This window comes from Tasmannia lanceolata, unplaced genomic scaffold (assembly GCF_043159265.1).
Source record: "Tasmannia lanceolata isolate RefF3 unplaced genomic scaffold, GAP_Taslan_0.1 ptg000023l, whole genome shotgun sequence".
Taxonomy (NCBI): domain Eukaryota; kingdom Viridiplantae; phylum Streptophyta; class Magnoliopsida; order Canellales; family Winteraceae; genus Tasmannia; species Tasmannia lanceolata.
In genome coordinates this window covers 5368990-5391169 of record NW_027518700.1, presented here as the reverse complement: position 1 = coordinate 5391169, position 22180 = coordinate 5368990, and the positions used below count along the sequence as shown (strand labels likewise).

Here is a 22180-nt window from a genome sequence, read left to right as displayed (position 1 = left end):
TTGTCACACACTTGCAGCCAGTTCATATCGCTTTTATTGGTGTGAGAGTAGTTAAGAACTTAAGATGTTTGTATTTGCATCGTTTTTATTTTCTCCAGAGAGAAGACTAACTGTGCCTTGTAATTTGAACGGGTGTAAGCAAGTACTGATACCCCCTAATTGGTTTACCAATGTGCCTCCAGTAGTATGATGCACAAATATGTTCCTATTGATTTTGTATGCTATATGAGAAAAGTTGGTCTTGACGTGTGTCAGAATATCACATTCCCAAGTTCATGCCAGGTTGTGTGTTGGTGGAAGTGTAATTCATGTGTAGTATCTGCTGCTTTTAGTACTTTAGGTCCGTGGTATGGGATTGGATTACTGCGTGAGTCAAACTGCAAATTCTGGGAGATGAATTGCCTGGGTCAAAGTTCTTTCTAAAAGTTCCTTGAGTGTGGCATTTAGGTGACATAAGTGGTTTTAATTTAAGGGGATGTCTCTTTGGAAATGTTTCCTTGTAGTTGTTTGCTTATATTCTGAAAATTATGAGGTGTTTACTGATGATGGAGACATTTAGGTTGCGTTTTTTAACCATTCTCTTGATTCTCATTTCTTTGAATGGCATCTATTAATAGAAAAAGAGGGTGATACCCCACAACTGAGTTGGTCACTACATCATCTAGAGGAAAACAAGAAAAAACAACAGTAAAAATTAATAATACCATTGTTTCAAAACACGGAACACGGACGCCGGTTGAAATTGTTAGAACCGGTAAAATAGATATATATATATATATATATAAATATAAAAATGGCCTCATAGGTGGGTAATCATCGGCCATTACTCATATTCCCCAAGTTAATCGGGCATGAGGACATCTGGCATAATGGGGCGTACACGATTCGAACCCAAGTCTAAGCTAAGATTGAACGGCTTCCTACCACTAAGCCACCACCCCAGATGTCAACAAAAACGGAATAAATATATATATATGTTAAAATTTCCAATAGTCACTATTCACAATTACTATTCACAATAGTCACTATGCAAGATTACTATGCAGAAATACTATGCAAGTTCACTATTGAGATACACTATTTAAAAGTATTATTCACAGTAGGACCCACCGAGTACTATTTACAAACGGGTCCCACCATCAGTAGGTCCCACATCAGCGGGCCCCACACCCGCAGGCCCCACATCAGCGGGCCCCACACAAGTAGGTCCCACACAAGCGGGTCCCACATCAGCGGGTCCTACCAACAGTAGGTCCCACAACAAGTAAGTCCCACACAATAATTCAAGTTACTATTCAAGCAAATAAACTAATAATATAATAATTCAAGTTACTATTCAAGCAAATAAACTAATAATATAATAATTCAAGTTACTATTCATGCAAATAAAATAATAAATAAAATAATAATATAATAATTCAGGTTAAGGCTATAAATATAGAGGCTCGCAGACGAGGAGAAGGAAAAAAAAAAAAAAGAGAAAGAGAGAGGAAGAGAAGAAGAAGAAAAAGAAAAAAAGAAATCTGAGAGAGGAGAAGGAAAAGGAAATCTGAGAGAGAAGAAGGAAAAAGGAAATCAGAGAGAAGAAGGAAAAGGAAATCTGAGAGAGGAGAAGGAAAAGGAAATCTGAGAGAGGAGAAGGTAAGTCTGTCAATAGTTATTTATTTACACAGTGAAATATCGGTGATATGGTTGGTTCTACCACCTATGGATAAAGCGTGCATATGAGGCGATAACTCGCTATCGATTATGCAAACTTTATCATCATATTTGAACGGTGAAATGCTCGCATAGTAACCGTAAAGTAAACTGTAAGGAAAGAAAGGCGAAGAAAGGCGAACTGCTGAGCATAGTAGCCAAAGAATGGTGGCCCACATGAATAGTAATATGCGGGCCCACATGAAGGAGTAACATGCGGGGCCCACATGAATAGTAACATGCGAGGCCCACATGAATAGTAACATGCGGGGCCCACATGAATAGTAGCATGTGGGGTCCACATGAATGGTAACCTATGGGGTCCACATGCATAGTAACATGTGGGGTCCATATGAATAGTGTCTGCTAGGCCCCATGATCTTGAAATATGAATTTGATAACAAATAATATGGGGTCCACAGGGAACATTATTTTGGACATAGATGGACATTACCTGGATAGAAAGGACACTACCTTAAAATATGAATTTGATGATAACTGTTAATTTTTGGGCCCACTTGGTAGGGAGGCATACACGTGCAAGGTGGAACCACCCTCAAATTGGGGTATATATATCTTTGGTGGAAGTTTGATATAAAAAAATGAGACAGCAGTATAGCGCCTCAAAATGAGTGTCTATGCCAAAACAGAACGTGAATATGATTTTATCTTCAGGATGATGCCCCTCACACCCTCACTTAGAGGCCGTCCCAATATATATACATCCGAAGTCTTTACAAGGCAGGTGATACCTAACTTTGCTCGTACGACTTTCAATGTATCCAACAAGAATGGTGAAGTATTTGATTTACATTGTTTTTAAGTTATTCTATATTATATGTTGAAATGGATTCAGTTTAAATTGTATTTATTTGAAATGATTCTGAAAATCTCGAGGAAAGGTAGGAAAGGTTGCTGGGCTGTATATGGAAAATTTCTCCTCACTATGTAGACGTGTTTTAAAACTGGGGAGGGCGTGGACCCAAAAGGGCAGTGACCCAAAAGGGCATGACCCAGAACCGGATAATAGCGGACAATATCTACATGGGTAGGATCGGGATTTCACATCATGGTATCAGGGCTGGACCTTCCATCATATTAAAAAAAAATATTTGTTCAGTGTATTTGAATTAAATTCTGGTTTAGAAAATCTCCATAATTGGAAAAGTATTTGTTCAGTTTATTTGAATTGAATTCTGGTTTAGAAAATCTCTATGAATTATTATATTGGAAAAGTATTTGTTCAGTTTATTTGAATTGAATTCTGGTTTAGAAAATCTCTATGAATTATTATGTTGGAAAAGTATTTGAATGTTATTTGAATAAATATGGATCTTGATCTGCTGTTTAGATTGAACTATCATACCTGCTAGGTTACTACTGTAACGACCCGATTTCCGATGAGTCGATACGAGCAAAAGAAAGCAAAAATCATGTAACTATTTTTTTTTTTTTTATACAAGCATCAACCACGATAGAATCTTATTACAACTGAAAGATGTCTTATCATAACAAAGTATTGATAGACATGGTAAATGACGCAAGGCGTCAAAATGTAAAAACTCAGGAACAAACTCTCTGATCACACAGTCCCTTATCCCATGGTTCCTTCATTTGCAAATGCTCCGCCATCTAATGCCTCAACCCCTGTGGTGGAGGAATCAACGTCAGAGCAGGGTCATCCAGAGACCGAGCAAAGTAAAAGAGACAATAATAACAGTGCATACAATATAATCCACATCCTCAATAATGTCTAGAAACAATATAATAAAGATTACAATGCCCATGGCAATATAAATAAAAGGAATGACAATAATTTCAATGTATGCTATGCATGCAATAATTATGAGACAGCACATTCCCCAGGTACATCCGGCTTTTCCCCCATTTATTTTTCTGTCAGTTCGTTTCTGACTTTTTCATTTTATTTTTTTTTTTTTTTCTGCCGGTGTCCTTGCCGCACGGCTACCCACTACCCCTGTCTGAAGGTAGTGACGTTATGGACTTTGATTACGGTCTCGCATTTGCCGAGCCGGGGATACTATCCCTCGGGGATACTTTCCCTTTTTGGTTGGTTTGCCAACGAAAGGCAGTACACGCTTCTCGCGTTGGCCTTTGGACCTTAGGTCCCAGGATGATTCCACCACACCCTTAAGTTCCCCTTCACTTTCCCCATGTATGCAACATGTATGCAATTACTTACCTTTGCCTTTCTTCCTGCATTCATTTCAATTCATTTGATTCCAGGCAAGCGAGTATAATTTCACTAAGCAGGTATTTATCAGGCAATTTATAAGCAGAGCTACATTGCATAGACAATTATATTGAATACCATTACAAGACAAGGTCTAGCTGTCACCTGCCTTTTTAATTTCTGAGTGAAGATAGTAACCGAAAAGTCCCAACAAGAATAGGAATGATTAACCTGTAAATAATTCTAAGTTTTATCAAATTCATGTCCTTTCTGTCCAGTATGCACTATTTATGTGGGCCCCGCATATTACTATGCATGTGGGCCTCGCATGTTACTATTCATGTGGGCCCCGCATGTTACTATTCATGTGGGCCCCGCATGTTACTATTCATGTGGGCCACCATTCTTTGGCTACTATGCTCAGCAGTTCGCCTTTTTTCGCCTTTCTTTCCTTACAGTTTACTTTACGGTTACTATGCGAGCATTTCACCGTTCAAATATGATGATAAAGTTTGCATAATCGATAGCGAGTTATCGCCTCATATGCACGCTTTATCCATAGGTGGTAGAACCAACCATATCACCGATATTTCACTGTGTAAATAAATAACTATTGACAGACTTACCTTCTCCTCTCTCAGATTTCCTTTTCCTTCTCCTCTCTCAGATTTCCTTTTCCTTCTTCTCTCTGATTTCCTTTTCCTTCTTCTCTCTCAGATTTCCTTTTTCTTTTTCTTCTTCTTCTCTTCCTCTCTCTTTCTCTTTTTTTTTTTCCTCGTCTGCGAGCCTCTATTTATAGCCTTAACCTGAATTATTATATTATTATTTTATTTATTAGTTTATTTGCATGAATAGTAACTTGAATTATTATATTATTAGTTTATTTGCTTGAATAGTAACTTGAATTATTGTGTGGGACTTACTTGTTGTGGGACCTACTGTTGGTAGGACCCGCTGATGTGGGACCCGCTTGTGTGGGATCTACTTGTGTGGGGCCCGCTGATGTGGGGCCCGCTGATGTGGGACCTGCGGGTGTGGGGCCCGCTGATGTGGGACCTACTGATGGTGGGACCCGTTTGTAAATAGTACTCGGTGGGTCCTACTGTGAATAATACTTTTAAATAGTGTATCTCAATAGTGAACTTGCATAGTATTTCTGCATAGTAATCTCGCATAGTGACTATTGTGAATAGTGACTATTGGAAATTTTTAACATATATATATATCTATTCCGTTTTTGTTGACATCTGGGGCGGTGGCTTAGTGGTAGGAAGCCGTTCAATCTTAGCTTAGACTTGGGTTCGAATCGTGTACGCCCCATTATGCCAGATGTCCTCATGCCCGATTAACTTGGGGAAAATGAGTAATGGCCGATGATTACCCACCTATGAGGCCATTTTTATATTTATATATATATATATATATATATATCTATTTTACCGGTTCTTACATTCTACCCCCCTTAAAAAAAATTTCGTCCCCGAAATTCCTCTCTATCACTAAGTAACTAAAGGCGTACCTCCAAATAATTCTGGAAAATTTTTCTGTATATCGGATTCTCGCTCCCAAGTAGTCTCATCGACGCCATGGTGACGCCAAAGTACTCTGACAAGGGGAATCGACTTGTTCCGTAAAACTCTGTCCTTGCGCTCCAGAATGCGCACAGGTCCTTCCGAAAAGGACCAATCACCCTGAAGCTCCACCTCGTCCTCTTCTAGCACGTGAGAAGGGTCGGGATGATATAGACGAAGCATGGATACATGAAATACATTATGCATCTGATCAAGGTTTGGAGGTAATTCCAACTCATAAGCTCGAGATCCAATTTGCTTAGAGATGCGATAAGGCCCGATGTAACGAGGGCTCAACTTACCTTTCCTGCCGAACCGCATAACTGCTTTGAAAGGCGAGATTTTAACAAAAACCATATCTCCTTCAGCGAACTCGAGCTCTCTACGCCGCTGATCGGCATAGCTCTTCTGCCTACTCTGAGCTGCCTTTAACCTTTCCCTGATCAAGGTTACTTTCTCAGAAGTTTCTTCCACCAATTTCGGCCCAAGCAACTGTCTTTCACCAACTTCAACCCAACACAATGGTGATCTACAAGCACGACCATAAAGAGCCTCGAAGGGAGCCATCTGAATACTTTGCTGATAACTGTTATTATAAGCAAATTCGACTAGGGGCAAATGACGCTCCCAGTCTCCCCCAAAATCGAGAATACAGGCTCTCAATAGGTCCTCCACAATCTGGTTAACCCTCTCGGTCTGACCATCCGTTTGAGGATGATAGGCAGTGCTAAAATTTAGCTTTGACCCCAAAGCTTCATGCAACCCATGCCAAAACCTAGAAGTGAATCTGGTGTCCCTGTCAGATATTATAGAAGCAGGTACCCCATGCAATCTGATAATTTGCGCCACATATACCTCCGCCAACTTGCTCATAGTCCAAGTCTTTTTCATGGCGATAAAATGTGCAGATTTGGTGAGACGATCAACAATCACCCAGATGCTATCACAACCATTCTTGGTTTTGGGCAAACCCATGATGAAGTCCATAGAAATACTATCCCACTTCCATATGGGTATCTCCAAGGCAGGTGATACCTAACTTTTGCTCGTAGCGACTCGTCGGAAATCGGGTCGTTACAGTTGTGGTATCAGAGCCCGGGTTTACGGACACCCTGGTGCTTGTGGGTTGTGTCGTTAAGTAGGGTTAGATAGCTAATAGGTGACATATGATGTGTCACATTTCAAGGGTAAACTGGAAAAAAAAAAATTGATAGTGGTCCACCATCAAAGAACTTGTGCCCCCACTGTGGAAGGATTCACGTTGGGCAATGCTGGAGAAGAAGGGATTGCCCTAAGGCACCAACCTTCATCCAAAACCGCCCACCTCCGCCACAATATCAACCGGTGCAAACAATCAGCAGAACCAGGGAAGAAGAAATCAGTACCGCCCTCTGACCCAAGATAAGAACGCACAGCCAGGAACTGACAAGCGTTTCTTCGCCCTAATCAACGAGGTACAGGATGGGGCAACAGAAGGTCAGAAAACTTATTTATAAATTATGGATTATGGGAAACAAGGGAATTCATAGGAGTAAAATGTCTGCCTAGAATAGAAGATTAGTAGTATTTAAGAGGCAGTGCAGATTATGATGGATTTCACAAGACGTTGATTTCTCATCAAAATTAAGATTTACAAAGTAAAGGAGATGATCTTAAATTATCATGTGTCGAGATTCTGATTATCAAGATATCTAGGTTATGGGCGTAGGAATTTCGGGGACGAAATTTTTTTTTAAGGGGGGTAGAATGTAAGAACCGGTAAAATAGATATATATATATATATATATATAAATATAAAAATGGCCTCATAGGTGGGTAATCATCGGCCATTACTCATATTCCCCAAGTTAATCGGGCATGAGGACATCTGGCATAATGGGGCGTACGGCTTCCTACCACTAAGCCACCACCCCAGATGTCAACAAAAACGGAATAAATATATATATATGTTAAAATTTCCAATAGTCACTATTCACAATTACTATTCACAATAGTCACTATGCAAGATTACTATGCAGAAATACTATGCAAGTTCACTATTGAGATACACTATTTAAAAGTATTATTCACAGTAGGACCCACCGAGTACTATTTACAAACGGGTCCCACCATCAGTAGGTCCCACATCAGCGGGCCCCACACCCGCAGGCCCCACATCAGCGGGCCCCACACAAGTAGGTCCCACACAAGCGGGTCCCACATCAGCGGGTCCTACCAACAGTAGGTCCCACAACAAGTAAGTCCCACACAATAATTCAAGTTACTATTCAAGCAAATAAACTAATAATATAATAATTCAAGTTACTATTCAAGCAAATAAACTAATAATATAATAATTCAAGTTACTATTCATGCAAATAAAATAATAAATAAAATAATAATATAATAATTCAGGTTAAGGCTATAAATATAGAGGCTCGCAGACGAGGAGAAGGAAAAAAAAAAAAAGAGAAAGAGAGAGGAAGAGAAGAAGAAGAAAAAGAAAAAAAGAAATCTGAGAGAGGAGAAGGAAAAGGAAATCTGAGAGAGAAGAAGGAAAAAGGAAATCAGAGAGAAGAAGGAAAAGGAAATCTGAGAGAGGAGAAGGAAAAGGAAATCTGAGAGAGGAGAAGGTAAGTCTGTCAATAGTTATTTATTTACACAGTGAAATATCGGTGATATGGTTGGTTCTACCACCTATGGATAAAGCGTGCATATGAGGCGATAACTCGCTATCGATTATGCAAACTTTATCATCATATTTGAACGGTGAAATGCTCGCATAGTAACCGTAAAGTAAACTGTAAGGAAAGAAAGGCGAAGAAAGGCGAACTGCTGAGCATAGTAGCCAAAGAATGGTGGCCCACATGAATAGTAATATGCGGGCCCACATGAAGGAGTAACATGCGGGGCCCACATGAATAGTAACATGCGAGGCCCACATGAATAGTAACATGCGGGGCCCACATGAATAGTAGCATGTGGGGTCCACATGAATGGTAACCTATGGGGTCCACATGCATAGTAACATGTGGGGTCCATATGAATAGTGTCTGCTAGGCCCCATGATCTTGAAATATGAATTTGATAACAAATAATATGGGGTCCACAGGGAACATTATTTTGGACATAGATGGACATTACCTGGATAGAAAGGACACTACCTTAAAATATGAATTTGATGATAACTGTTAATTTTTGGGCCCACTTGGTAGGGAGGCATACACGTGCAAGGTGGAACCACCCTCAAATTGGGGTATATATATCTTTGGTGGAAGTTTGATATAAAAAAATGAGACAGCAGTATAGCGCCTCAAAATGAGTGTCTATGCCAAAACAGAACGTGAATATGATTTTATCTTCAGGATGATGCCCCTCACACCCTCACTTAGAGGCCGTCCCAATATATATACATCCGAAGTCTTTACAAGGCAGGTGATACCTAACTTTGCTCGTACGACTTTCAATGTATCCAACAAGAATGGTGAAGTATTTGATTTACATTGTTTCTAAGTTATTCTATATTATATGTTGAAATGGATTCAGTTTAAATTGTATTTATTTGAAATGATTCTGAAAATCTCGAGGAAAGGTAGGAAAGGTTGCTGGGCTGTATATGGAAAATTTCTCCTCACTATGTAGACGTGTTTTAAAACTGGGGAGGGCGTGGACCCAAAAGGGCAGTGACCCAAAAAGGCATGACCCAGAACCGGATAATAGCGGACAATATCTACATGGGTAGGATCGGGATTTCACATCATGGTATCAGGGCTGGACCTTCCATCATATTAAAAAAAAATATTTGTTCAGTGTATTTGAATTAAATTCTGGTTTAGAAAATCTCCATAATTGGAAAAGTATTTGTTCAGTTTATTTGAATTGAATTCTGGTTTAGAAAATCTCTATGAATTATTATATTGGAAAAGTATTTGTTCAGTTTATTTGAATTGAATTCTGGTTTAGAAAATCTCTATGAATTATTATGTTGGAAAAGTATTTGAATGTTATTTGAATAAATATGGATCTTGATCTGCTGTTTAGATTGAACTATCATACCTGCTAGGTTACTATCACTCTGCTTGACGTTGATTCCTCCACCACAGGAGTTGAGGCATTAGATGGTGGAGCATTTGCAAATGAAGGAACCATGGGATAAGGGACTGTGTTATCAGAGAGTTTGTTCCTGAGTTTTTACATTTTGACGCCTTGCGTCATTTACCATGTCTATCAATACTTTGTTATGATAAGACATCTTTCAGTTGTAATAAGATTCTATCGTGGTTGATGCTTGTATAAAAAAAAAAAAATAGTTACATGATTTTTGCTTTCTTTTGCTCGTAGCGACTCGTCGGAAATCGGGTCGTTACAGAAATACAGCCAAAGAAAATCCTAGTCAACTCGGTATGATGCGATCGAGTATTCGGTTGATGCGGTCGTACTCGAGAGTTAAAGGAGTTTTTATTGGCTTTGTTGGATAAAATACGGAATGCGGCAACAAAATGTTGAACATGGCCAATGTAAAAGGGAGTCGACTCTGGGGAGTCCACAATAACGCGGAGGAGTTTTAAAACTATGAATAATACAATGCCATCAAGGGGAAGATAATCATAGAGCTCCAATCGAGGCAAACCTACCCTGGAGCTGGCCAACCGACCGGCCTCACCATTAGCCGCCTCACCTTTAGCTAATCTCCTCACATACAAAAATTGAACCGAGTGCCCCTCTACACGATCCTGAATTTCTTCGATTGCATTCGCGAACCTCCAAGGATGGGAGACCTTCCTGTCCATCCATCTAATGATATTGAGGGAATCATTGTCTACAATCAGCCTGTCCAAATCACTGTTGCCAGTAAACTGTATGCCATGCAACGCCGCCCTCACTTCAACCTTATTATAGTCCGTTACTCCAATACGTTCAGAATACACCCACTTGGTTGCGCCAAGCTCTTCTCTTCGCACTCCTCCCACTTCAACTCCAGGATTACCATTACTAGACCCATCAAAGTTCAACTTTACCATGACCGGTTCTGGAGGAGACCACCGGGGTGAGGGAGCTTCAACTCCAGTATATTTCCCTCCAGCATTATCTCAAATCATAACTAGAGACATTTCTGAAGCAAGACAACATCTTGATCCACATCATGGATGAAGACATTTTCTTCATAATGATATAAAAACGTTTGCTGGAAGAATTTTTACATAAGTGACCATTCCTTTGTTTCCATATAACTCGTATGGCGGCTAGCAATGTCACTCTCCATAAGATTCTCCCTTTTCTTGGCCAGGGGCAAAGGGACAACTATTAAGCAATTCAGCGATCCGTAACGGAAAGCGTACCGGTTAAAGTATAAAAGATTAAATAACGCCTTCTCCAACAATTGAAGCTTTTGAAGTAATTTGTAGTTTCACGTGGTATCAGAGGCAGAGGTCCTGAGTTCAAACCTCCTTGATGTAAAAAAATCCACATGCAATGGTCAACCTAAAAGTGGGCCCACATGTGCCACGTGTAGGCCATCCCTAAAAAAAAGGGCCACACGTGAGGGGGGAGTGTTAAAGTATAAAATATTAAATAACGCCTTCTCCAACAGCTGAAGCTTTTGGAGTAATTGGGATCAAGAAGGGGTGGGGTCGGGGCTAGGGTTCCGGCGAGGAGAGAGGGTGCCGGCGGGGTGGTTAGGGTTAGAGGAAGGAGAAGGAAGAAGAAGGGTTGCTATGGTGGTCCCTAGGGAATCAACACCCTAGGGCTCTATTACCATGTTGGAGAAAAGAATGAGAGAAGAAGAGAGTGAGTTGGAGTGATCTCATCCCCCCCTCACTTATGTATTTATATTAAGAGAAGCAAAGCTACAAAGACAACTATGCCCATAGGCATTTTACTTATTCTAACACGTACAAAAACCCAAACCACTTTATAATGCATCTCCAAACATTTATAGTTAACTTGCAGTGTAAGAAAATGTGATCTTTTGATTCCCCAGCCACAAGAAAAAGCGCACAATGATCGCCAATTACAAACTTTCGGTTTCAAGGTCGTTCTTATTGAGACAAGCCGAACATCGACCAAAAGCACATACTATAGGCAGAGTAGGAATTCTCCATATTCTGTATAGGCAGAGTAGGAATTCTCCATATTCTGTATAGTTTCGAGGATGAAGAACTAGGAACAAGATGGCGAGAGAGACTTGATAGTAAAATCCTCAGAGGAGTTCCAGATCCAAACCCTCTTGCTCCTTCTTTATAATTATAGAATTTAAAATATTCAGGAACAAGACTACCCTATTATTCTTCCAGTTGAAGAAATTCCGTCGGAACTTTACCTTCCAAGTTATCTGACCATCTACCCACTCAAAAGAGTCTTGGACATTGGCTTCTCTATTTGATGTCACTACATAAAGATCAGTGAACAAATCCCTTAAAGTTTCTCCCTTGCACCATCTATCCATCCAAAACCTGGTTGTATCTCCCTAAAGACTACCCACACTTTCTCTTTTCTAGATCCCTTACACCTCTTCCTGCATTGCTCTTCACAGTCTCTTTCCACTCTGGCAACTATGGTTTGGCATGTATCACAAGATACACTTCGAGCACCGGAGTGTCTATGACAGAAGTTACCATATTTTAATTGATAGTTATTTTGTTGGAAGGGTTTAGCTATATGCCATTAGGACTCCCACTAATAGTTGTCCCTCAAATTTGGATGTGAGCTATGTAACTTGGGTACATGCTTGTGTTTTCAATGGTACATGCGTTAACTGCTGATTATTCAAGGTGGCATATAAAAATTTGTATTGTGGTAAAGCACATCAGACAAGGTTTTGAATTTTGGTTTTGGCTTCAGCCGGTATGGAAAAAGAAACATTTTGGTTTCGGTGGAAATTTCGGTGGAAATCTTATAAAATCACGGAAATGTATGAAACATATGCAAACGATGAAATTTTAAAATGAAATTTTGGGAAACGCTAGAAAAAGCACACATACATACTTTAAAAACCATCACATAAACAACCAAACCATCCATAATGGCTTAATCACATCGAACACCTAGTGACACGTGTTTCCGTGCATGTCTAGAACAGTAAAGACAATAAAGAAGTACAATGCAATAAAGTATAAGAAAGTACATTGACTAGTCTCTCCTCTGAGGACCCCAACTCTGTCAGCACCACATAGAGTTACTGGGTATTATTGGTCCCATGCCAATCTGTCATCCCATGCATCATGCATAAGATACAACTACTTTGTTGTGCAGTATGTTGTCTATCGAATATCATTCTCTACGTTAATGAAATGAAATGCAAATAATTACATCTTTCCATTTTTTGGTGTTCCGACCATTTCGGTCAGATTTAGGGAATTTCGGTCAAAATTCAGGGAAATAATGACATGAAAGGAAATCATGTAGATTTCATTTCAGTGGGAATGAAAATGTTTCATTTCGGTCATTTTGGGGAAATTTAAAACCATATTCAATACATGTAAATGTGAGTGTCATAACTAAGATACATATCCGTACTATGCATAAATATATGTGCACATGTTGAGACGTTGGGAAAAGGTCAATGAGGTTCTTTTATGATTCTTGTTAGATGTGTTCAACACTCATTTTTTGTCACCGAATTGAAGTGTTAAGTTTTTGTTATGTGATGTGTGATGTATCATGGCAATTGATCCACACAGCCTACTTTTGGTGAAGTAATCATATTGTTTTGGGTGCCATTTCAAAAAAATCAAACTGTTTGGGTTTAGGATTCTTTATTTCTGCTAAATGAGTGGATTATGAAAATAATTTTAAATTTGGATGTCTCAATTAATCCTTGTAATTGCATGTCATGTTTGAATATTCTTGTTCTATCTTTTGCTTTCATTTCAGTATCCACATCTATTTCTGTTCCTTGTGATGTCTGTCCCATCATATTTACTGTTTCATTAGTGACATATAATAGCATTCAGTAGTATCTTGTAATTACATTTACCACTATTAATTTGATATTCTATTCCGTTTCTGGTTCTTCTTGTTATATCACTTCACCATCTTTATTTTCATGAATGTTCTATGTATTGTTATTGCATTTCAATTGCAAAAACAATTACAGTAAACAATTTGTTCACTTTTCTTTTTGTCGTCTATATCATTGATTGGCAGCCTTTTCTTCCTTGGTGGAGGGTAAAAGTCAGGAGATGTCAACCACAGAGTTATCAGGAGGAGCGAGGATCCGCTATATTTTTCAGTCAATTTTCGTGAAGAGCTTGGAGGTTTTTGCTCTTTTCTCTTGGTTGCTTAGTGATCACTGGTGCACTATTTTGGATATGCTTTAAATGATGGGTTTCATGAATTAATCTGGTCATGTTATTGTCTATAGTTAAAAGGATTTCTTATCTCTTTCTATCTCTAACTTGAAACACATCCTTTGCTCTTCGCAGAAAGTGCCACAAATAGTAACTTTTATAACCATAGAATTTTACTGTTAAATTGTTGCTTTTATCACCATAGAATTTACTGTTAAACTACATACACGTAAACTCACTAGCAATAAAATGGTAGCTAGTAGCTGGCTGTTTGTTAAATTAAAGTGCTTGACGACATTTTTGCAGGAAGTGGACCCCTGTGATGATTTGACTGATGAAGACATCCGAACCGCTATCCAAAATGCCACAGGTCCTAAAAGTGCTTTGTTTGTGCCAGAAGTGAGTGGTATGATATTATATGGTGGTTTTTTTATTCTATGTTTCCCTGGAAAGCCTATTATAATCAGAGTATTAATCGGCATTTCTTCTTAATTTATAACTAGTTGCTTTTGTGATTGATGCTTGCAGGTTCCTTTTGAAGTTTTGATTCGAAGACAGATTGATCGGCTGCTAGACCCAAGCCTTCAGTGTTTACACTTTATACATGAAGAACTAATAAGGGTTAGTTGGCAAAGCGTTGTTATTATCATGGTTTTAAATTTCGTCCGAAATACCGAAATTTCGGATTTCGGCCGGGGCCAAAATTTAAAACCGAAACCGAAATTATAAGATTTACACCGAAATTTCCACTGAAACCGAAATTTCAACTGAAACCGAAATTTCGAACCTTGGTTATTATATTGGATCTGGTTGTTGCCATTCAATGTTGCACGGTGAATTTGTTATCTTTTTTCCCCTTAATGGAAGTTTGCAGCTGTTTTTAAGCATAGTATGTTTTATTGCAGATCACCCATGCATGTGAGGCTATTGAGCTGCAACGGTTTCCCTTTCTGAGGCGGCGTCTGGAGGAAGTCATGGGAAAATTTTTACGTGATGGTGTAAAACCTGCTGAAAGAATGATAATGAACATTATTGGGATGGAGGTTTGGTGGGAGATGGATTCTCCTCTGCCCTTGATGCTTTTATATTTTTAGACTGACTGATTAATGAGTAGGTGGCTCTGAATGGGTCACATGTTTTTTGAGCTGGAACACTACCTAAATAGAATATACTGGGATAAGCTTTGTTTCTGCCCCTGTGTGTACTTCTGGTTGTATCTATCAACATGTGGTTGTTGCCTGTGTGCTTTAAGCCTAAAGGCTAGAGTTACATGGTTCTATACTGGAACTGGAAGCATTTACCTTTGCAGTAATTTACAACTGTTACTCCAGTGCATGGTTTAAAATTTCGGTTTCGGTACCGGTTTCGGACCCCTGAAATTTTGAAATTTCGGTCGAAATTTGGTAATAATTAAAAAGCTTATTTAATTCATTTTGAAATTTTGGACCGAAATTTTGTAACATTTCTTTTAAAAAAAAATAAAATAAAAATAAAATTGCATTTTCTCGAAATTTGGGACTGAAATTCTTGAAATTCCGAAATTTGGTATAGGCCGAAATTCGAAATTTCGCCAAATTTCGGTTTCGGTCCCCACAGAAATCCAAAATTTTGGATTTCGGTCGAAATTTAAAACCATGCTCCAGTGTGGTTTGGTCTGCTGCTGATGAAAAACTTTTCTAATCTCTCAGATGGATTATATAAATACTTCGCATCCAAATTTCATTGGTGGAAGCAAAGCAGTAGAGCTTGCGGTGCAGCAGTCGAGATCTTCAAAGCTATCCACAACCACTTTGGTGAAGGCTAAGGTCTGCTTTTAGATATAGCCATTACACAATGGTCCCACTTGAGAAAGAATTCAAGGGCATCATGTTTCGATTTTTTACACTAAAGAACTTTTGCTGTATGGTTCAGGATGGTATGGATTCTGAAAAATTGGCCATGTCTGAGAGGGGACATAAATCTCGAGCAATTCTTGGTAGATCTGTTGCAAATGGAGTCGTTCCAGACCAGGTATGACGGGCATTCTCTAATTGTTTGTTTCCTGGATTTTTTTTCTCGACTTCTCATTCAACTCAGATTCTTCCACCATCTGGATCGAGTGGAGGAGTTTCTTTCTTGCCATGGTTCCATTAAAAGACTGGGAACTGTTCTATGCATACTGAGTGTGGTTTAATGAAACTGGAAGCATTTACAAGTGGAAACAAAATGAAATATGGGGCTGAAATGTTTGTAGAAATAAGAGCATAAGCTATTGTGAAAAACTTCTTATGGATCTTTTTCTCCTTTTTTTAGCAGATACTTTTGTCGAGGAGAATAAAAACCCAGCTATGGCTTAGATTTTTTTCAAGGTTTTTTGATGAAAATTTTTTATCCAAAAAAGTTATACCTAAAAAAATGAGTTATTAATTTTCTAAAGGATTCATTAGCCGACTCCAACTAGTTTGGGACAAAGTCGTAGTTGAGTTGTAATTCTCGGAAAATTAGATTTTCACGAAAACATTTTTCAGGAAAATTTTCAGTGTAGCCAAACATGCTCTAATTGATTAAGTCTTGGTTGATCTTTTGGTTAGATTCACAGTTATTGAGTATATGACAGGTCAACCTATGGTCAACTCAAGGTTCACGACCAGATGCCACCTATTCGCATTCATCTTATTAATGTAAAATGTGTTTGTATTCAAAATATTGATGTCAATACTATTTTTGTTAGTCATCTTGATAAAAAGAGTTTATCTTTGCTTCTTACAGTTGTTATTGGTTGTTAACAGGGTATTCGACCTCACATCAATAATGACACAGCTGGATTAGCTGGTAAACCCATGTTTTCTTATAATATTTGATTCTTTTCTGTATGTGCACTGGACTCAAAGAATCTCACCTTGAATATTTTAACTGCTCGAGTTCTCTGGTTGGAAATTGGTACTTGTGAATTGCAAATATGCAATACCTGAGCTGATGTATGCAATTGTGTCTTTTTTATTTCTCTTGGCTATTACTGTTAAGCCATGTAACATTATGCTTAAGAAGGAACCAATCCTCCTCCTAGATCTTGAAAGGTACAATAAGAAGACGAAAGTCATAGAACAATGAAGATTTTTAGTGAGTTGACAGTTGAATAACAGAAACCAAATTAAACGGAAAACTGGAAACACAAATAACAGAGGAAAGGGAGAGGCTAGAATTAGGGGAGGCTACCCCAACCCCGGAAACCGGAGTTCAAAACCCAACTACTCCTTAATATTAAAAATCCATGCATATGGCCAACCCAAAAAAGAGGGCCACACTTGAGGAGGAGTGTTGAAGTATAAATGAATAATAACACTAACTCTAACATCTTACGCTTTTGGAGTAATTGGTTGTTTCACATGGTATCAGAGCAAATTGCCCGGGTTCAAAACTCCTTGATATTAAAAACTCCACATGTAATGGCCAACCCAAAAGAGGGGCCACATGTGCCACGTGTAGGCTAACCCTAAAAAGAGGGGCCACACATGAGGGAGGGTGTTAAATAACGCCTTCTCCAACGGCTTAAGCTTTTGGAGTAATTGGTTGTTTCACACAATTCATGAAGGAGTTTTTCGCCTTTAGGAAACTCCCTAAATAGATGTCTAATCTGGTAGATTGGATGGTTTTTCACCTTTTCTGGAAACTAGAATTAGGTGGAGAATTTATAAGGATCTAGATAACAATGCAGATAGAACTTTTGTTTCCTTTTTGGAAATTGGTATGCTGGTATTTGGTCCCGCTGTCATTGGGTTTTCAGGATTTTTTTTATATTCTTTTTAGTATAAAAGGACGTAATGTAGAGGAGAGTTAGCCTACATATTGAAGGAAAGTTCAAATTCGTGAGTCGATTCCTGTTTTTATTTATTTTTATTTTTTTATTGCTGGTTTTTTTGTTCTTGTTTTTATAGTATCTGTAAACATTTTGTGGAGTTGTTTTTAATTGCAAACCCTAACCCCAAATCCGAGAGCTATCCCTTTTCTTCTTCGATTGCCGACCACAACTGCAAAAAATAAAAATAAAAAAATAAAATTGTTGATCACTCAGCATTTCCTCTCCCATCCCCTTTGTCTCTTATCTCTTGAAAATAACTTTCTTTTCAGAAAAGGAGAAACAAAAAGGAGTGGAAATGCCATCGTTTTTTTCTTTTGGAGAAGGCATACGAAAGACAAATTTTGTTTCCCTTTGGCTAAATGTCTTTTTTCGGTTTTAGTCTTAGTGAAACATTCTAGGTGATTGTTGAAGATAATTATTTTGATGTGTAAATATCCCTAATAAGCAACTTTTGGTAATGCACCATTTCTTGGGACAACAGTGACTGACTTTCATTGCTCATCTCAACCTATTTACCGGTGTTAAAGTTCCAAAAGGTTTCTCTTGGATATTACAGCTCTCCATCATCGTCGTTTGTCTACTTATCCACTGCACTATCAAAGGCCTTCCACAGATGGTTGCCTTTGTTTATGGGTTTGGCCTTATACAAACCTTCTTTCTGTGACGTTTAATTCCGTGAGATAATAATTGTCAATTGATTCACATGGACAGAGCTTTGTCATTACTTGTGCTTATATTATTTTGATCATAGCCGCAGATAAACCTTTGAAAAGTGGAAGAAAGGTTTTGCTAACTGAACTAATGCTAAAATTTATTTTAAATTATTCTTGATAATATCATGGAGCTAGAATCCTATGTTTACATGATTGATGTAATAGGTTATTCAACAGGAGGGACATGGGGCATTTCATCAATATTTGGTGCCAGTGAGCGCCGGCGACCGACATCTAGGGAAAATTCAGAAAGCGGGCATTATGGCGAACCTGTTCAAAATATTGAACACGCGCCCTCTGTGATTCAATTGAAAGAGGTAATGGCAAGCACATCGTATTAAATTCCCTTAGGGCCCGTTTGGATGCCGAGAAGATTTTGATTTTTATTTCTCACATTTGCAGCCCTTTTTGTGTTGTGATTTGGATCCGGATCAAATCCTTAGATTTCCAAATCAGCGGCTGACAGTGAAAAAATCAGATTTCCAAATATTTTGTGGAAATAAGTAATTGGAAATCCACAGATCTGGCAGTTTCCTTCACCCTCTTTGCTCCTCAACCTCTCCCCTCCAATAGGAAGTACCCCCTTCCCTCTCTGTCTCCCTCAACATGAGCTGGCGGATCTATTCATTTTATATTCAAAACTCAATTCCAAATCCAAATACAAAATATGAGGTATCCAAAGGGGCCCTTAATGTCCTGAGTTGTGGTTTTCTTTTCCCTTTTCTTCATGGTTTTGAAGTGTTTTTTTTTCCACTTCTATCATCAGCCCCCATCCATCTTAAGGCCATCGACAGAGCAGACAGAGCATGAAGCTGTTGAAATAGCAGTGACTAAGTTGCTCTTGAGGTCTTATTATGACATTGTTAGAAAAAACATTCAGGACTTTGTCCCAAAAGCAATTATGCACTTTCTGGTAAGCCACTTGGTTGCATTTTTTTGCATTTGTGTGACATTCGTGTGTACTATGTGTTGTTTGCTTCCATTAACTTCATCAAAGGCAATGAAAGTAAGGTTCTAAAAGTTAATTGTGCCATCTCCCCACCCACCTAAATTTAAGAGAGAGTGCTCATGCTAATGTTATGTTTTCTAGGTCAATCATGCAAAGAGGAACCTCCTAATTACCTTTATACAAAAGCTTTACAGGTATGGATGGGTAGCCAGTAGCGACATTTGCACTGTCAATTTGATGCCTTTTCATTTCTTGAGAAAAAAAGTGAAGTTTAATATCACACTCAGACATGGTTTTGTCCCTTCAGAGATTTCACTCAGAATTTAGGTCATGGGGTGGTTATTAAATAATCTAGCTTCCTAATGAGCTTAACCTCTTCTAAAAATGGTCCAATTTCTTATTTTTTTTATTTTGTTTGTGAAACAACCAGTTACTCCAAAAACTTAAGCTGTTGGAGAAGGCGTTATTTAATCTTTAACATTCCCCATCACGTGTGGCCCCTCTTTTTAGGGTTGGCCTACATGTGGCCCCTCTTTTGGGTTAGCCATTACATGTGGAATTTTAACATCAGGGAGTTTTGAACTCAGGACCTTTTGCTTTGATACCATGTGAAACAACCAGTTACTCCAAAAGCTTAAGCTGTTGGAGAAGGCGTTATTTAATCTTTTATACTTTAACAATGTTATTTCAGATCTCATGGAATCATTTTGGTGTAAAATGCAGGGAGAACCTCTTTGAAGAGTTGTTGCAGGAGCATGAAGAACTTGCAATCAAAAGAAAGCGTGCTCTGGAAATGTTCCGCATTCTGCAACAAGCATCTTGGGTTAGTACTTTTCTTTCCGTTCCATTTTACTCAATTTTCTTAGCCCCTTTTAGTTTTGGCCTTGTTCGTTTAAGATTGTGACAACCGATTGAGAGTGCTAAACCGATTATTGGACTCAGATTTTAACGTAATTTTGAGTCCAACAATAGGTTTGGCACTCACAACCGGTTGTAATAATCTTAAACAAACAAGGCCTTTAGATTTTGAGAACCGACTGTGAGTCCAAAACTGATTATGGGACTCAAATCCACTTTTTTATTGTGTCTAATAATCGGTTTTGAACTCAGAATCCGTTCTCAAAATCCAAAACAAACTGGGCCTTAAACTTGTATCACCTCTTTATATTAATCCATTCTGTGAAGCTCATCAACAAACTGGTTTTTTGTCGATGTTGTATGGAAAATAATTCCACGGATTCTTGTAGACGTTGTCTGAGTTGCCGCTTGAACCCGAACCAGCTTCAAGACGTTCAAGTTCAGGCACAGAAGGTGCCATTGGTTTGCCAAGGAATACTCAAGGTCTCACATACTCTCTCTATTCAGAATCCAATGGCGATCTCAATTCGTCACACACATACTCACCCATGAACCCTAGGACACGCACGTCATCACACTCTGGAGAGCAACCATCACAAACGAACCATTTTAATGAAGGATTCAATTAATTGGGCATCAGGGCACCTCTCCTATGATCATACTATAGCCATACTTACATCTAGGTGATTCCTGAAAATTGTACAGTACGATTTCGGTATATACATCTACAGCTCCACACCGTTCTTCTCCAGTGTTAATTATTTTTTAATAAAATAATGTCTAGGGTTATTCTTTCTTTTTATCATATAATTCCTGTGTTCTTGGTTTTATACGTTGATTAGCGAATTATATATTGTATTCTTTATGGGCATTAAGAGGCGTCTTGCGACTCTTTGATTCTAAATAATGCTGAAATTCCTGTGACATATTCTTGTTTCTGAATTTTAATATATCATTCCATCGACGATGTCGGCACAAAATGATTAGTGTGTTTTGCCATCTGCTAACAGTTTTCGTTAGCACAATCAATCTCTTAGGTTAGATTATTTGTGCAAGGGGGGAGTTTGGAACTAGGGACAGTAATTTTTTTTTTATGGAAAATATTTTTTTTTTCTATGGTTTAGTAGGTTTGCAAAATAAAATTTTCCATGGAAAATAAAAATAATAGATATCATGGATTTATTCGTGTGGTGAAAGAGAAATGAAGAAAAGGTGAGAGGATTCCTTGTATGGAAAAATCAGTAGGGACTCTGGAAAAAGAAGAGAGAGGTTTTGAAAGGGTTGTATATGGGTCAATTCAGATGAAATTTGGATAGTGATCGAAGGGAATCTATTGTAATTCTTGTTCTCACTCATAGTGAGAAGTTTCTCTACTTCTTTAATGGACACAAGCTTTTACACCAAACAACATATACCATGTGTGTTCTTTGGTTGCCATTAAGCAACCACTTAAACTATAAGATTAGGGATTAGGGATTAGGGTTAGTTCCTCATGCGCCAAGACGAGTTGGACTCTTGATTGAGATTTTTCTTTAGTTAGACCAAAAGTCCATTCTTAGAAAACATTTAAAACTATCCTAATCACTAGGTTATGATGAATTTACTTGGAAAAAATTATTCAACAGTGAAAATTGCATTAATCCATTAAGTTTGATCTTGATCAAGTGGTGATGGATTGCCAACCGCACATCGTTAGAGGGCGCCTCCATGTAACTTTCTTAAACATGGACGTAAAACAAATTTTATGCCCATTTTCCACTTAAATTTGGGTGTATAATTTGTTTTACGGCCTAAGAAACAGAGCCAAAAGGAAAAAAGAGAATGAATTTACAATAAAAAATAGGGCAGTGATAAAACGACCCCATATACCTTAAATCAACCCCATATAAGGCAGTGCTTAGAGAGAGAGAGAGAGAGAGAGAGAGAATAGAAGGAGATATGGGGTCTATTTATCACTGCCCTAAAAATACCAAGAGAGGGAAGTCCATTATTCATTATTTTTCAAAAAGAACAATGGGCCCACTTGTGACCTGGTGGTCACGGGACCGAGTCATGGAAACAGCCTATCTGCAAAGCAGAGGTAAGGATGCCT

The 22180-nt window shown here is 38.4% G+C and overlaps 1 protein-coding gene across 5 annotated transcripts in view; it reads left to right on the top strand.

Annotated features, from left to right (window-relative positions):
- Positions 1-21012, top strand: part of LOC143856794 (dynamin-related protein 3A-like) — a 38198-nt gene extending 17186 nt beyond the window's left edge. For 4 of the 5 annotated variants that reach the window (XM_077367077.1, XM_077367076.1, XM_077367078.1 and 1 more), the window contains 12 exons: positions 13588-13697; positions 14037-14129; positions 14259-14351; positions 14636-14773; positions 15419-15535; positions 15642-15740; positions 16499-16541; positions 18447-18598; positions 19048-19194; positions 19372-19424; positions 19954-20053; positions 20478-21012. In XM_077367077.1, the coding sequence (XP_077223192.1) occupies positions 13588-13697; positions 14037-14129; positions 14259-14351; positions 14636-14773; positions 15419-15535; positions 15642-15740; positions 16499-16541; positions 18447-18598; positions 19048-19194; positions 19372-19424; positions 19954-20053; positions 20478-20717 (1385 nt within the window). In that variant the 3' untranslated portion in view covers positions 20718-21012. Of the gene's footprint in view, positions 1-13587; positions 13698-14036; positions 14130-14258; positions 14352-14635; positions 14774-15418; positions 15536-15641; positions 15741-16498; positions 16542-18446; positions 18599-18683; positions 18940-19047; positions 19195-19371; positions 19425-19953; positions 20054-20477 lie in introns of those variants that run through there. The other variant, XM_077367079.1, reaches the window with a different exon arrangement.
- Positions 21013-22180: the final 1168 nt, after the last annotated feature.